Here is a 12,603-nt window from a genome sequence, read left to right on the forward strand (position 1 = left end):
TTTACCAACAGAACAAATTCCCATTCTGGCCCCTCTACATGCATAAATGAGTGCCGTGTCCCGGAATTAATGGACTTAACGAGCCCAGTGACCAGAAAAGTGCTTAGGCTACAAATTTGCTCAACAGAAGTGCAGTGTCAAAGGGTTCCTGTCTGGTCACACGTCCAAAGGGAAAAAGTTCAACAGTTCATTGATGGGAATGCTTTTTATGTGCTCCACTCTGCCAGTGGGGAGGGTAATCGAGTCCGGCAGGCCGGCGGGGGCTGAATGGCAGCCGTGGGGGCCATGGGATCAGTGTTTTGATAACAAGTGTCTGCTGCTCTTTGGGCCTGGGGCTTGATCCCTTTTGTCCTGCGCCTACCGTCCGTTAGGCCTGCATGACTGCGCGACGTGTCAGAAAGCTCCACAGACCGGGACATGGCCAAGGACACAAACTGGGCCCCCTAGTCATCATCCCAGTCCTGCATTGGCCCCCAAAGCACTGGCTAAAAATACTGTATCTTATGCATATTAAGTCTATGTTGCTTTCAAATACCATACATATCCTCTAATGGAACGCCCTTTAACACAACCCCCATTGTCCATCCGCTCAGGCATGGACTGATGAACTTGTGTCCATTGCCCACTTGGCCGACAATAGTCTCTTTCCACTGTTGGCTGGAGAGTGGCTGTATCTGAGTGGCAGACCAAACCTGGCAGCACCGTCCTGACCTGAGGTCATCTGATGTTACAGATGATCCTGTTTGGTTATGTTTAGCCATTGCCTGCTGTTTATCAACACTTAGCTGGCAAATATTCTGCATATGTCCCCTGTAGTAATCCCTGGAGGTTCAGGACTGCACATGTTCTTTTGAGATTTACGCCAGTGTTGAGCAATAAGGCTGAGATCACCGCACTCGGGTTCACAGGGGGCTCAGCTTGAGTTTGTTGTGAACACGCAACAACTTTGTCCATTTGACATTGATGAGTGATTGTTGTGACATCAGCTAAACTTGTATTTCTACATTGTCATTTGATATTCATAGCCGATCAAAAGATATAGATTTTATTCTTTTTTCATTCTTCTCTGGGAAAAGTCATGTTTCCCACTGTGGTTTTGCTTCATTTGTCTGTGTCAGTTATGAATGATGTAGACAAGCTTAGGGTCAATGTTTTATGGCCAAACCATCTCCATATCCAATCCTCTACTCAATTTAGAGAATACTGGACATCACAAAGCATGACTGGAATTTAGACTCTGTGCCGCAAGTTGTTTTAGGGATTACCATTAACAAACACTGCGGAAATCACATGTGAGCATCCCCTCTTGCTTCTGTGAGCGTTAAAAAACTTTGCTGTACGTCTGCACGCAAAGCAGGACTGCGGGAATACTGAGAGAGAAAGAGGAAAAGGCAAAAAGAATGGAACAGAAAGAAAGAGAATAAATGATCAACAAATTGTCCCAGCTCTACGTTAAACTTAGTTGGCCCACCTGCTTTGAATCAGAGTGCAGTGCTTATGTCGGGAGTTGTCTGCATTTAAAGGTATGGAGTACAGATGCCACCCTAGCCTCTGCCTCTCATTAATAGAAACTGCTGGCCCCACATCTGCCTGCATCTGTGCAATGCATTTATTCTCCTAACTAGTCTGGAGACGTTCTTACATAACCACATTGCCACACTCCCCTAATGTTGGAGAGGATTTGATGAAAAGTTGCCGTGTGGTTTGTCAAGATCTTAGAATGTTGAGTCACCTAAACCGGCTCATTTGACTATGTAATCTAGTATTACCGTTGAGTTGTCATGCTGTGATCTTCCTGCTACTTTTGGTGACACAACTACCACCATTTGCTTTGAATAATTAACTGTGTCATTTTAATTATGTGGCAATTGCAACTTAATAATTTGCGTACAGATATTTATGTACAGATTCAGCCTTTAAAGGCCAAGTGTCCAATCAAGTTTTCCTGGACACATTCTGGTCTTTACTGGGCCTGTTTGTAAACAAGACCAGACCTTGGTTTTCCAACAGTGCTATAACTAAGCTCATTTTATTTCACAGTAGAGGGAACACAGCAGAAAGAGGTTCTAAGTGCTTGGATGCTTTTGCGAAAGGCAGGTCAGATCATTGATTCCCTCCACATGCCACCAGCACACAGAGCCCAGATTCTGCCAAAGCCTCAGACCCACTACTGTTTTCTTTTACTCGTCACTGCAAGAGTTCGCTGCCTTTTCAAGACTAGATAAATTCCTCCTCATGGACTTGGCTTGCTTCATTGTCTGATAAATGCCATTCCACCCCACAGGCTTAAGCCATCAGTGTCTGCGTCAGCACCGTTTGGTTAAAATAAACACTTCCATCAATAGCAGAAAAGGAATGGATGTGTTTATGCATTTTTAATTGATTGTATACAGTTGTGATAGTCTCTCACTAATCAAGCTTGACATTTGTGATTCCAAACTGCAATTTTCTGATATATAGTCATGAGGAGAAAATCATTGAGTTAATCTTTCCACAAGTGTACAAATGCACAATGTACACAATGTACACCAAAAACGTGACAGGGTAAACGGTGTTATACATTAACACACCCACGTGGTTCTCAGTTAAAGGCTGTCAGCAGCTGTCTGATTCCTCTTTTCCATGTTCTTCTCCTCAGTCTCTCCCAAGTGTGTCCACAATGGGAAGGAGTTTTCTGAGGGACAGGTGTACCGCATGGACCCCTGCTGGCTGTGTCAGTGCCGGGGAGGAATCTCCTTCTGCTCCAAAGCAGAGTGCGCTGAGCTGGACTGTGAAAACTTCTACATTCCTGAGGGCGAGTGCTGCCCTGTCTGCATAGGTACACACATATACATTTTTATTTGTTAAAATGTGTCAACTTAATTCTTCACTTTGCAAAACGTTACAATATTGAAATTGTGATATTCTGAGGTTTACGCTACGGAGGATGTGGAATAGACGAGAGAGCATGTGTGGCCAGCTGGCAGAGTGGAAAGGTGGTGCCGGTAGAGGGGATATCAACATTCAACATGCCCAACACCTACATCCAGTGACCCTAGTTTAATGGCTTCCTCATATAACCAGTTTCCACAGTTGTTAACATACCTGGCAAACAAGACGCACACTAAAGAGCCAACCAGGGATTCATTTCCACTGGGGAGACTAAAGAACATAAAAACTCTCTTTCAGAGTGTACAGCTTGGCTTTGTAATATCTGGTTCTGGCTTAATGGGGGGTATCCAATCACAAAACACATGTGTTCAAAGCCAGGTAAGGGGGTCTGATATGCGCACTTGTTAAAAACGGGCTTGCAGCGCACATGGCAACCACATTACAGTCTGCCAGAAGTCAGTGGATGGAGATGGTAGCCAGTTGTAGCCTCTGGCAGACGAGATTATGTTCGGGCAGTGTTGGAGCTACACCTGGAATATGTACATGCATATAGATCGATATTGAATGCTTTCATCTTCTACTCATGGAAAGCTCATCTTACTTACTGCTTGGTTCTCTAGATTAAGAGATGTACACCTGGTTGAAATGAACTAATCAATATTTCTTACAGGAGATTAAAGGACTATTTGAAATACCATAAACCCATCGAGAATCATCACTGGACACTTAAACATCTTCAGTTTATTGTTTTTACAGGAGCAGACAGCTGTTCTGGGCAAAAAGGCGAACTTAACATCAGACAGAAAGAGTTTGTGCTTAGCTTGTTAACATAGTGCAGTATTTGTTATCTTAAAAGACAGATATTTTTTGTTATGAGTAGACCTTAAAATGGTATGTGAATGTTTTTGGACCTGTACCAGTAATGGGCACACAAAAAATAACAATATCCAACACTCTTTAAAAAAAATATTTTTCTCATGCATCCCCCAGCTTCATGGAAGTGAAATGCTAAAATCCTGAAGCAACCCTTTAAAGTTTCAAAATAAGGGTCATAGCACAGCGCCGATAAATAAAAATGGATCCCGACGAGGTTAATCACTGCCAGATGGAAGGAACTTCAGCAGCCAAAACTCAGCTGGGATCAGATAGGGCAAATAGGACCCCCTGGGCACAATACACAGCACCCTTTCTCCCTCTGACACATATTTAGTAAGCCGCACCAAACTCATAAACACACAGATATATGAACACGCTTTGGTTTCACACTGACACACAGAAAAGAAATGCTGAAACCTACTTTTAAAATAAACAGTGTAACAAAAACAATTAAAACTGTTTATAGTAAATGGAAAAAAAGGCTTCCACAGTCAGGCTCAGGCATTATACACCACCTCAAGCTGAGCACAATGGCCTCACAGACTGGCTTTGAAACTGTGCCAAACTAATTTAGCTCTCAGTACAAAGTGCTTTCTTTTGCTCCGGACCAAAAACTATCAAACACCTTCAACCTCAAGGGTCACGGCTGAAAGTCACATGGATGAGTTCAAGCTTTCAGTCAAAAGGTGAGCGGACACTGTGGGGACCAGCAATGTCATCACCCTTTATGTTTCCACAATGATCAAATCTCTCTCAGGACGACGTGGCAATACCCTAAAACATGTCTTATTTCAACTTGAATCCCTATGTATGTTTTCTCAAAGCCAGGGGCCTCTTTCCACTTGTAAATGTAGATTAAATATCTAAATTCAACAGCTCTTGGTGACAAGCCAGTTTCCATATCTTGTTATGGAGTATCCTGCTTCTTTCAGTCTCCTGTTAATTAAATTACAGTAGAGGATGTAGCACACGGTACATTGGACTATACATGACTTTGCTGAAAATCAGAGAATTCCTCTCCTATTTTTTTAAGTATCACAATATTTTAGACCAAAGACCTAATGACGATACTGAAGGGGGACCATTGGTGCTTTTACTAAATGTTTGCACAATGGGATTTTTAATAAATATTCATCAGTAATGTGGATATAATGACTAAGTGGGTAAAGGCAAATGACAGAACAGCTAGAACATTCCGGTAAACTCAGAAGGTCAAATAATTTTACTGTAACGCGGCCTTCTAAACCAGGAAACGACAACACTTATTAAGAAATCCAAAATCTAAGACGATATCCAGTCTCATTTCACGATATCGCCATATATATGTATAGATATCCCAACCCGCAATGTGTCTTTCTGTCCTCTCAGATGTGGAGTTACTGTCGATGGACAGCACGAAGGCCAGTTGCTGGGTGAATAACAAGCTGCGGGCCCACGAGGAGCAGTGGAAAGAGGACGACTGCACCTTCTGCCAGTGTGTGGATGGAGAACCACACTGCACGGCCATGGCCTGCAAACAGAGCTGTCAATACCCTGTCAAGATCCCCGGAGAGTGCTGTCCCTTCTGCGAAGGTAAAGAGTTGTGTTGACCTTTTCATATTAATCATATTTAATGCACAGCTCATAGCTATGAGGTACACGTTAGCCCACATACCACATGTCGGAGGCTCCTGTGGCCCCGCAGCTTTGCTACAGAGGCCGTGTCGGCATGGGCTCATTAAAGAGGAGGCCACAGAACATTCTTCAAGCTGCAGGGTTCTTTGTGTTCCTTTATTACCCTTGCCCGCCAAAATGAGACCCACCTGTGTGTGTGAGCCTGTGCCGCGCTTTTAACGCAGTGGGCTGCATAATTGAAGTGGATCCTCCCACACTGAACGTGGCAACCAACATTTGACGGGAATAGCTACGGTGCGATGCATTTCAAACTGTCCTCACTTGATTCAAGAGCACTGGGCTGTCTAACTTCATACCACGGGGACACTTGCTTGTCTTCACCGGTAGTCCTCGAGCTCAAGCATGCTTTTTTAAAACACATTCAACTTATTAATGGGAGACAGTTCCAAGCAATAAGACGGAAAGATGTAACCCTCCAACAGTGCGACCCACCCTGGTGTAATTGCTCTACATTTATCTGTAATCACTGTTTAGTCCAAAATAAGAGCAGTGTAAATACGTAGCTATTACAGTTGGCACAAAAAGCATCGATGAAGAAGAACACCTGAGGGGATCCGAGCATACAAATATATAAAGAAAACAGAGAGAAAGTCATAAAATAAATCACAGCTTGTTCTTTGTATAATGTTGCACTCATGCAAAGTTCTTACCCTCCATCATCTCTTGTGTTCCCTAGAGCCTTCTTACGAAACAGTTAGCCCCCTGCTATGCCCTCCCCTGGAAAACTGCTCCTTGTCAGGGAATGATTGCCCCTACGGCTTCCAACAAGACACAAATGGATGTCTGCTCTGCCAGTGCCTCAACAGTAAGTTCACTTTCCTCGCTTTACGTTGAACTTAAAGGGTTAAAGACTGACCCAAAGACTGACTTGCAAAAGCATGGGTCTCTTCTGACATGCTGCTTCTTATATCATAATGGTGGACATACAGTAGTTACCCGTCATGCTGATACCAACACAAGTTGACAACCACAGCAACAAAGACGATATGTTCATATTTGGTTCTCTGTCACAGGAATGTTCCCATGAGGAGCCCCATTGACACTTATGCCTTTGCCTTTGATGGATTATTGTGCCCCTGGTCAGATGACCTCTCTCTCAACTCTTTCAGATGACTCCTGCCCTGACCTGGGAAAATACTGTTCCCTCCAATGCCCAATGGAATACAAGACGGATGATTTTGGCTGTGAGGTGTGTGAATGCAGCATTCCCGTGCCCAAGTGCCGACCCTTGACCTGCACCAAGACCTGCCCCTATGGATATGTGTAAGTGCGCCCTGTGACCCTGAGGGTTTCTCCTTTCTCTCACGATCTGTCATCCATGTTTTTAGCATGTTTAAAGGCAACTTATAAACGTATACACAAGGGCAAAGCCATCAGACCCACTCAATCCAAACCGACAGTCTGCAGTCTGTGAATAGAACTGATGAATAATAATAAGGTATTAAATAAGCTGAGCTGTGGACACAGCAGTGCCTTGTTCATTCTCAAAGTGTACTATAACCAGTCCACTCGGCCACTCTGTCCCAGTATAACCAGTCCACTTGGCCGCTCTGTCCCAGTATAACCAGTTCACTCGGCCGCTCTGTCCCAGTATAACCAGTCCACTCGGCCTCTCTGTCCCAGTATAACCAGTCCACTCGGCCTCTCTGTTCCAGTATAACCAGTCCACTCGGCCTCTCTGTCCCAGTATAACCAGTCCACTCTGCCTCTCTGTCCCAGTATAACCAGTCCACTCTGCCTCTCTGTGCCAGTATAACCAGTCCAATCGGCTTCTGTCCCAGTATAACCAGTCCACTCAGCCTCTCTGTCCCAGTATAACCAGTCCAATCGGCTTCTGTCCCAGTATAACCAGTCCACTCGGCCTCTCTGTGCCAGAATAACCAGTCCACTCGGCCTCTCTGTCCCAGAATAACCAGTCCACTCGGCGTCTCTGTCCCAGTATAACCAGTCCACTCAGCCTCTCTGTCCCAGTATAACCAGTCCACTCAGCCTCTCTGTCCCATAATAACCAGTCCACTCGGCCTCTCTGTCCCAGTATAACCAGTCCACTCGGCCTCTCTGTCCCAGAATAACCAGTCCACTCGGCCTCTCTGTCCCAGTATAACCAGTCCACTCAGCCTCTCTGTCCCATAATAACCAGTCCACTCGGCCTCTCTGTCCCAGTATAACCAGTCCACTCGGCCTCTCTGTCCCAGTATAACCAGTCCACTCGGCCTCTCTGTCCCAGAATAACCAGTCCACTCGGCCTCTCTGTCCCAGTATAACCAGTCCACTCGGCCTCTCTGTCCCAGAATAACCAGTCCACTCGGCCTCTCTGTCCCAATATAACCAGTCCACTCTGCCTCTCTGTGCCAGTATAACCAGTCCAATCGGCTTCTGTCCCAGTATAACCAGTCCACTCAGCCTCTCTGTCCCAGTATAACCAGTCCAATCGGCTTCTGTCCCAGTATAACCAGTCCACTCGGCCTCTCTGTGCCAGAATAACCAGTCCACTCGGCCTCTCTGTCCCAGAATAACCAGTCCACTCGGCGTCTCTGTCCCAGTATAACCAGTCCACTCAGCCTCTCTGTCCCAGTATAACCAGTCCACTCAGCCTCTCTGTCCCATAATAACCAGTCCACTCGGCCTCTCTGTCCCAGTATAACCAGTCCACTCGGCCTCTCTGTCCCAGAATAACCAGTCCACTCGGCCTCTCTGTCCCAGTATAACCAGTCCACTCAGCCTCTCTGTCCCATAATAACCAGTCCACTCGGCCTCTCTGTCCCAGTATAACCAGTCCACTCGGCCTCTCTGTCCCAGTATAACCAGTCCACTCGGCCTCTCTGTCCCAGAATAACCAGTCCACTCGGCCTCTCTGTCCCAGTATAACCAGTCCACTCGGCCTCTCTGTCCCAGAATAACCAGTCCACTCGGCCTCTCTGTCCCAATATAACCAGTCCACTCTGCCTCTCTGTGCCAGTATAACCAGTCCAATCGGCTTCTGTCCCAGTATAACCAGTCCACTCGGCCTCTCTGTCCTAGTATAACCAGTCCACTCGGCCTCTCTGTCCCAGTATAACCAGTCCACTCAGCCTCTCTGTGCCAGAATAACCAGTCCACTTGGGCTCTCTGTCCCAGAATAACCAGTCCACTCGGCCTCTCTGTCCCAGAATAACCAGTCCACTCGGCGTCTCTGTCCCAGTATAACCAGTCCACTCAGCCTCTCTGTCCCAGTATAACCAGTCCACTCAGCCTCTCTGTCCCAGTATAACCAGTCCACTCAGCCTCTCTGTCCCAGTATAACCAGTCCACTCAGCCTCTCTGTCACAGTATAACCAGTCCACTCAGCCTCTCTGTCCCAGTATAACCAGTCCACTCAGCCTCTCTGTCCCAGTATAACCAGTCTAATCGGCTTCTGTCCCAGTATAACCAGTCCACTCGGCCTCTCTGGTCCCACTGAGCTCCTCAGATTCAACCCGTTTGAGATGAATGATTCTCTCCCGTCACATCAGGCATCAACAGTCTCAAACAGCAGAGAGTCGTCACACGACTCCCTGAAGGTCAAAGTTCCTCCGTGAACACAGAAGTCACCGCTGAAGGATGTTAGCATTTAGCATTTAGCATGTTAGCAGACTTGAAATGTAGCAAAGTACAATACTTCAGATGAATAGGAACTGCTCATCACTTGTAAAAGTACACAAAAAACGACTTTGTTACAGTAACGAAAGTTCATATAATTTGTTTGGACATTATGTTAGGTTGGTGAGAGGTGATTAGTTTCATAATGTACAATGCAAAATACCCTTAAAATCTTTGTTTCGAAATGTTTAAGTTTTCAGAAATTCCATTAACCTCCTGTATTCAACTATAGTTGGATTGGAAGTTCAATACTCATATTATGAAGTGATGCCCAGATCAAAGGGCCTAGCTTTGTGGTAAATCCTAGGTCTCTAAATCTGTGTGCATGTTTGTGTGTAAGTTATTTACTGTGAGGTCCTCACCAGCCTCTCAGCCCCTTGCAACTCATCTCCTCCGAATCCCATTTTACCCAATAAAAACATCTGGAAGTGCTCTCTACCGGGAAGCTCAGTCTCCAGGCACCACTCTCATTTCATAAATCATCGTGCCGTCTCAAAACAACGATCAAAAACGCATCATCTCCAGCGTGCTCTGCGGAGCCAAGGCTTGAGATGGGCCCGATATGTCTGTGTGGGATACCAGAGGAGAGGATGAGGGGGACCCTGTGGGGAAAAGAAGAGCAGGAAGTCGTGGCTTCATCTTTAATAAGCAGCTGTTTAGGCCTAACCTCAGAAGTCTAAAATCCTCTCAGAGCTTGTCAGCCTGACAATGCAAATCTGTCTTCTCACAGAGGACCTCTGCATGCAGCCACCACAAAGAAACAAAAGGCACAAAGGATCTCTGTGTTGATATTGGTGGTATTGATGACCCTGTGTGTACTTGTACCCCGAACCCTACATATCCAAAACTGAAGGTGCAGGCTTTCAAAACCGGATGAGTGTAAACTGTGTGCAGCCACGTACTGAACACTGCTCTTGCGTCAGCGGTGCAGATGAAGAACATTATCAGTGCAGTTTCTACGGCTGAAGTTGTGTTTTACGTCCATCATAGCTCAAAGAAATCATCACTGTGACCGCTCGGGTCATGATTGGCATTCTTCTGGTCATCACAGTCGCTGCACACTGGAAATTGTGCCGAGCCAGCAGTGCCAGGGCCCCGGGGCCCCCAGAGCCTCCCCGTCCCCCTGGAGCCCAAAGCGCTGCTTAGCATTCCACACACCATCTTTAAACAAAGCCTTGCTTTAAGGTCGCAAGCACTCTCTGTCTCTGTATTTGTACAGTGAGGCACTGGCCGAGCCCTCGCAGTGTTGTTTCAATGGCTGCTATTGCTGTTTCAGCATATATGGGGTCCACTGTTTGCTGAGCCTGAGATGCTCGGCCCTCTTTATGGGACGCAGCACTGTCCACGGGTTCGAGGGCTTCTTTTATTTATGCTGCCCTGGCAGATTAAGATTAATAGAGTCATTACCCAGTCCTAGTGAGGCCACTGCTTCATAAAACAGGTATCATCACTTACCTCGATGGAGGGAAGGAGGCTAGCTGGGCGAGAGAAGCTGAATGAGACTGGGAGGCATAGAGAAGGTGGCCAGGCCGAGAGACCATACAGGTCATTCTTTCACCTGGGGCTTTTCCACAATCTATCAACCTGCAGTTCATGCATGTTTTATAAGGATTATAATTGTATCCAAATGGCCTGATTCCCTCTGAAGCTTCTGTACTTCCTAATGCTCCGATGTGAAGATATATCCCTCTGTGCTTTGGTCCAACAACTTGACTCAAGATTAATTTCTGGTCAGTTTAGTTAAATTTGCACTTAATTTACAAGACAACAGCTTCTACCAGAGCACCCGAAGGACCTATCTCTCCCTCTCTTTCTGTCCTTCTCTTTTACTGCCCCATCAACACACACACATCAGCTCTTGTCTGACCGCTGCTGTTAGGGGCTCCTATATGTCCGCCCAAGGCTCTTGGAGCAATAAGGATGGCAACAGAGGGAATTGAAAGCATCTGAATTGGCTTTAGATTGCTCCTTTCAGAGTCGTTGGGTTGGTATGATGTGCAAACCACAGGGATGTCACGTGTTGGCCTTTTTATTAGGCCTTCTTCAAAGGCGGCTAATATAGAGAGGAGAAAGCCGGTCCAGATGTTGATTATACCAGACTTGAGCATCTGGGTTTCCCTCAATCACAACACCACGTTGCTCCCCAGATCTCTGTTCACCTCGGAGATATCCTCAATGTGAAGACAGTTTTATACTATTCAAGCTGCACCGACGGCAGTCTGTTTTGCTTTTACTTCCCGACATGTGCTTCAAGTAGCGTAGTTTTTAATGTGTTTGCTTCATCATTTGTTGCCCTACAGGAGGAACAAGCATGGCTGTGAGATGTGCCGCTGTATCAAGTGTCCTCCCTTCACCTGTGACAAGCACTGCAGCGACGGCTATAGACAGAATAGGAAGGGCTGCTCCATCTGCATGTGTAAAGGTAACTGACTGCAATAATGTGACAATGGTTTGGGGATGATTGCTTTCACAAGGTATTGGGATTGAGCGATTTTGCTTACTGTGGATATTCATGGTCCTCAGAGGATGAACCGTGTTGGTTTGGAAATATTGACCATCCCATGGTCACCAGTCTTGGGCCAAAAATTTCCCTCATCCATTAACAAATCAGTATCAAAACGGGAGACTTCCCGAACCGATATATCAATACATCACCCCTACTTTCAATTGATCATAGCTACATCTTACGAGTGATATATATTCTGATACGCAACTCTGGTTTCAACACATGTTCTCGACTGTAGCAGTGTACGGGGTGTTAGGCTGGACTGAGATAGGCAAGTTGATTTCCTGCCACTAAACTGCAGCTTTGAATTCCTGTGACCTTCTGGTGCTCTTCTGAGGAGATTTTTATGTGTGCTTGTTTTAGTTCTTGTTGGTGTTTAGCTTTATCCAGCGCTGTGTGTGCAACTCTAATTAGATTCCTCTCCCCCTAACTGTAAAACAAGTTTGCAAGCGCCATATTTGTGCTGTGCCACATTTTAAGCGATGCGTTTATTTTGCCAGTTTAGCTGCATTATAAATATTTCAGCTTCAAATAAACTTGAGGTTTTCCTATGGTGAGTGGATCAGTGCAGCGGGCACCTCATCTCCACAAATAGAAGGACACCACACAGACTAACACCAATAAACTGCTGTTTACCTGATGTTTAAATCTCTTGTACCAGTCTCTCTCTCAGGGCTGTTAAAATATTTAGGGATAGGAAACTTTTTCTGGAAGCATGTTTTTTTTTTTTCGTGTGTGTTTTTTAGACAAGAAACATCTGCTCGGACTCTGCAACATCGTTCAGTTCACTGTGTTTGTTCCAGATCCCAGTGGATTCCTACCAACTTTGAGAGCCATGCAGAGTTTAACACATGCTGTTGCCAGTTGCCGGGCCCCTATGTGTCCCTCAGCTACAACCTATTAGTTTCAGTCAGTTGACAAACATTTTGGGGAAAGTATCAAGCTTAATTTGTGGCTGGATTAAAAATGGATCATTGTGACATAAGTACGCACTAAAAGAAGATCACATATACCCGTTTCAAGCTTGTTCTGGTGTATGGAACCATAACCACTTCAGC

At 45.6% G+C, this 12,603-nt stretch overlaps 1 protein-coding gene across 2 annotated transcripts in view; it reads left to right on the top strand.

Moving 5' to 3' along the window:
- Positions 1–12,603, top strand: part of crim1 (cysteine rich transmembrane BMP regulator 1 (chordin-like)) — a 41,683-nt gene that overhangs the window by 21,731 nt on the left and 7,349 nt on the right. For both annotated transcript variants that reach the window (XM_034562950.1, XM_034562949.1), the window contains exons 5-9: positions 2,639–2,818; positions 5,116–5,319; positions 6,098–6,226; positions 6,531–6,684; positions 11,340–11,461. In XM_034562950.1, the coding sequence (XP_034418841.1) occupies positions 2,639–2,818; positions 5,116–5,319; positions 6,098–6,226; positions 6,531–6,684; positions 11,340–11,461 (789 nt within the window). The remainder of the gene's footprint in view (positions 1–2,638; positions 2,819–5,115; positions 5,320–6,097; positions 6,227–6,530; positions 6,685–11,339; positions 11,462–12,603) is intronic.

Source organism: Cyclopterus lumpus, chromosome 22 (genome assembly GCF_009769545.1).
Source record: "Cyclopterus lumpus isolate fCycLum1 chromosome 22, fCycLum1.pri, whole genome shotgun sequence".
Classification (NCBI taxonomy): domain Eukaryota; kingdom Metazoa; phylum Chordata; class Actinopteri; order Perciformes; family Cyclopteridae; genus Cyclopterus; species Cyclopterus lumpus.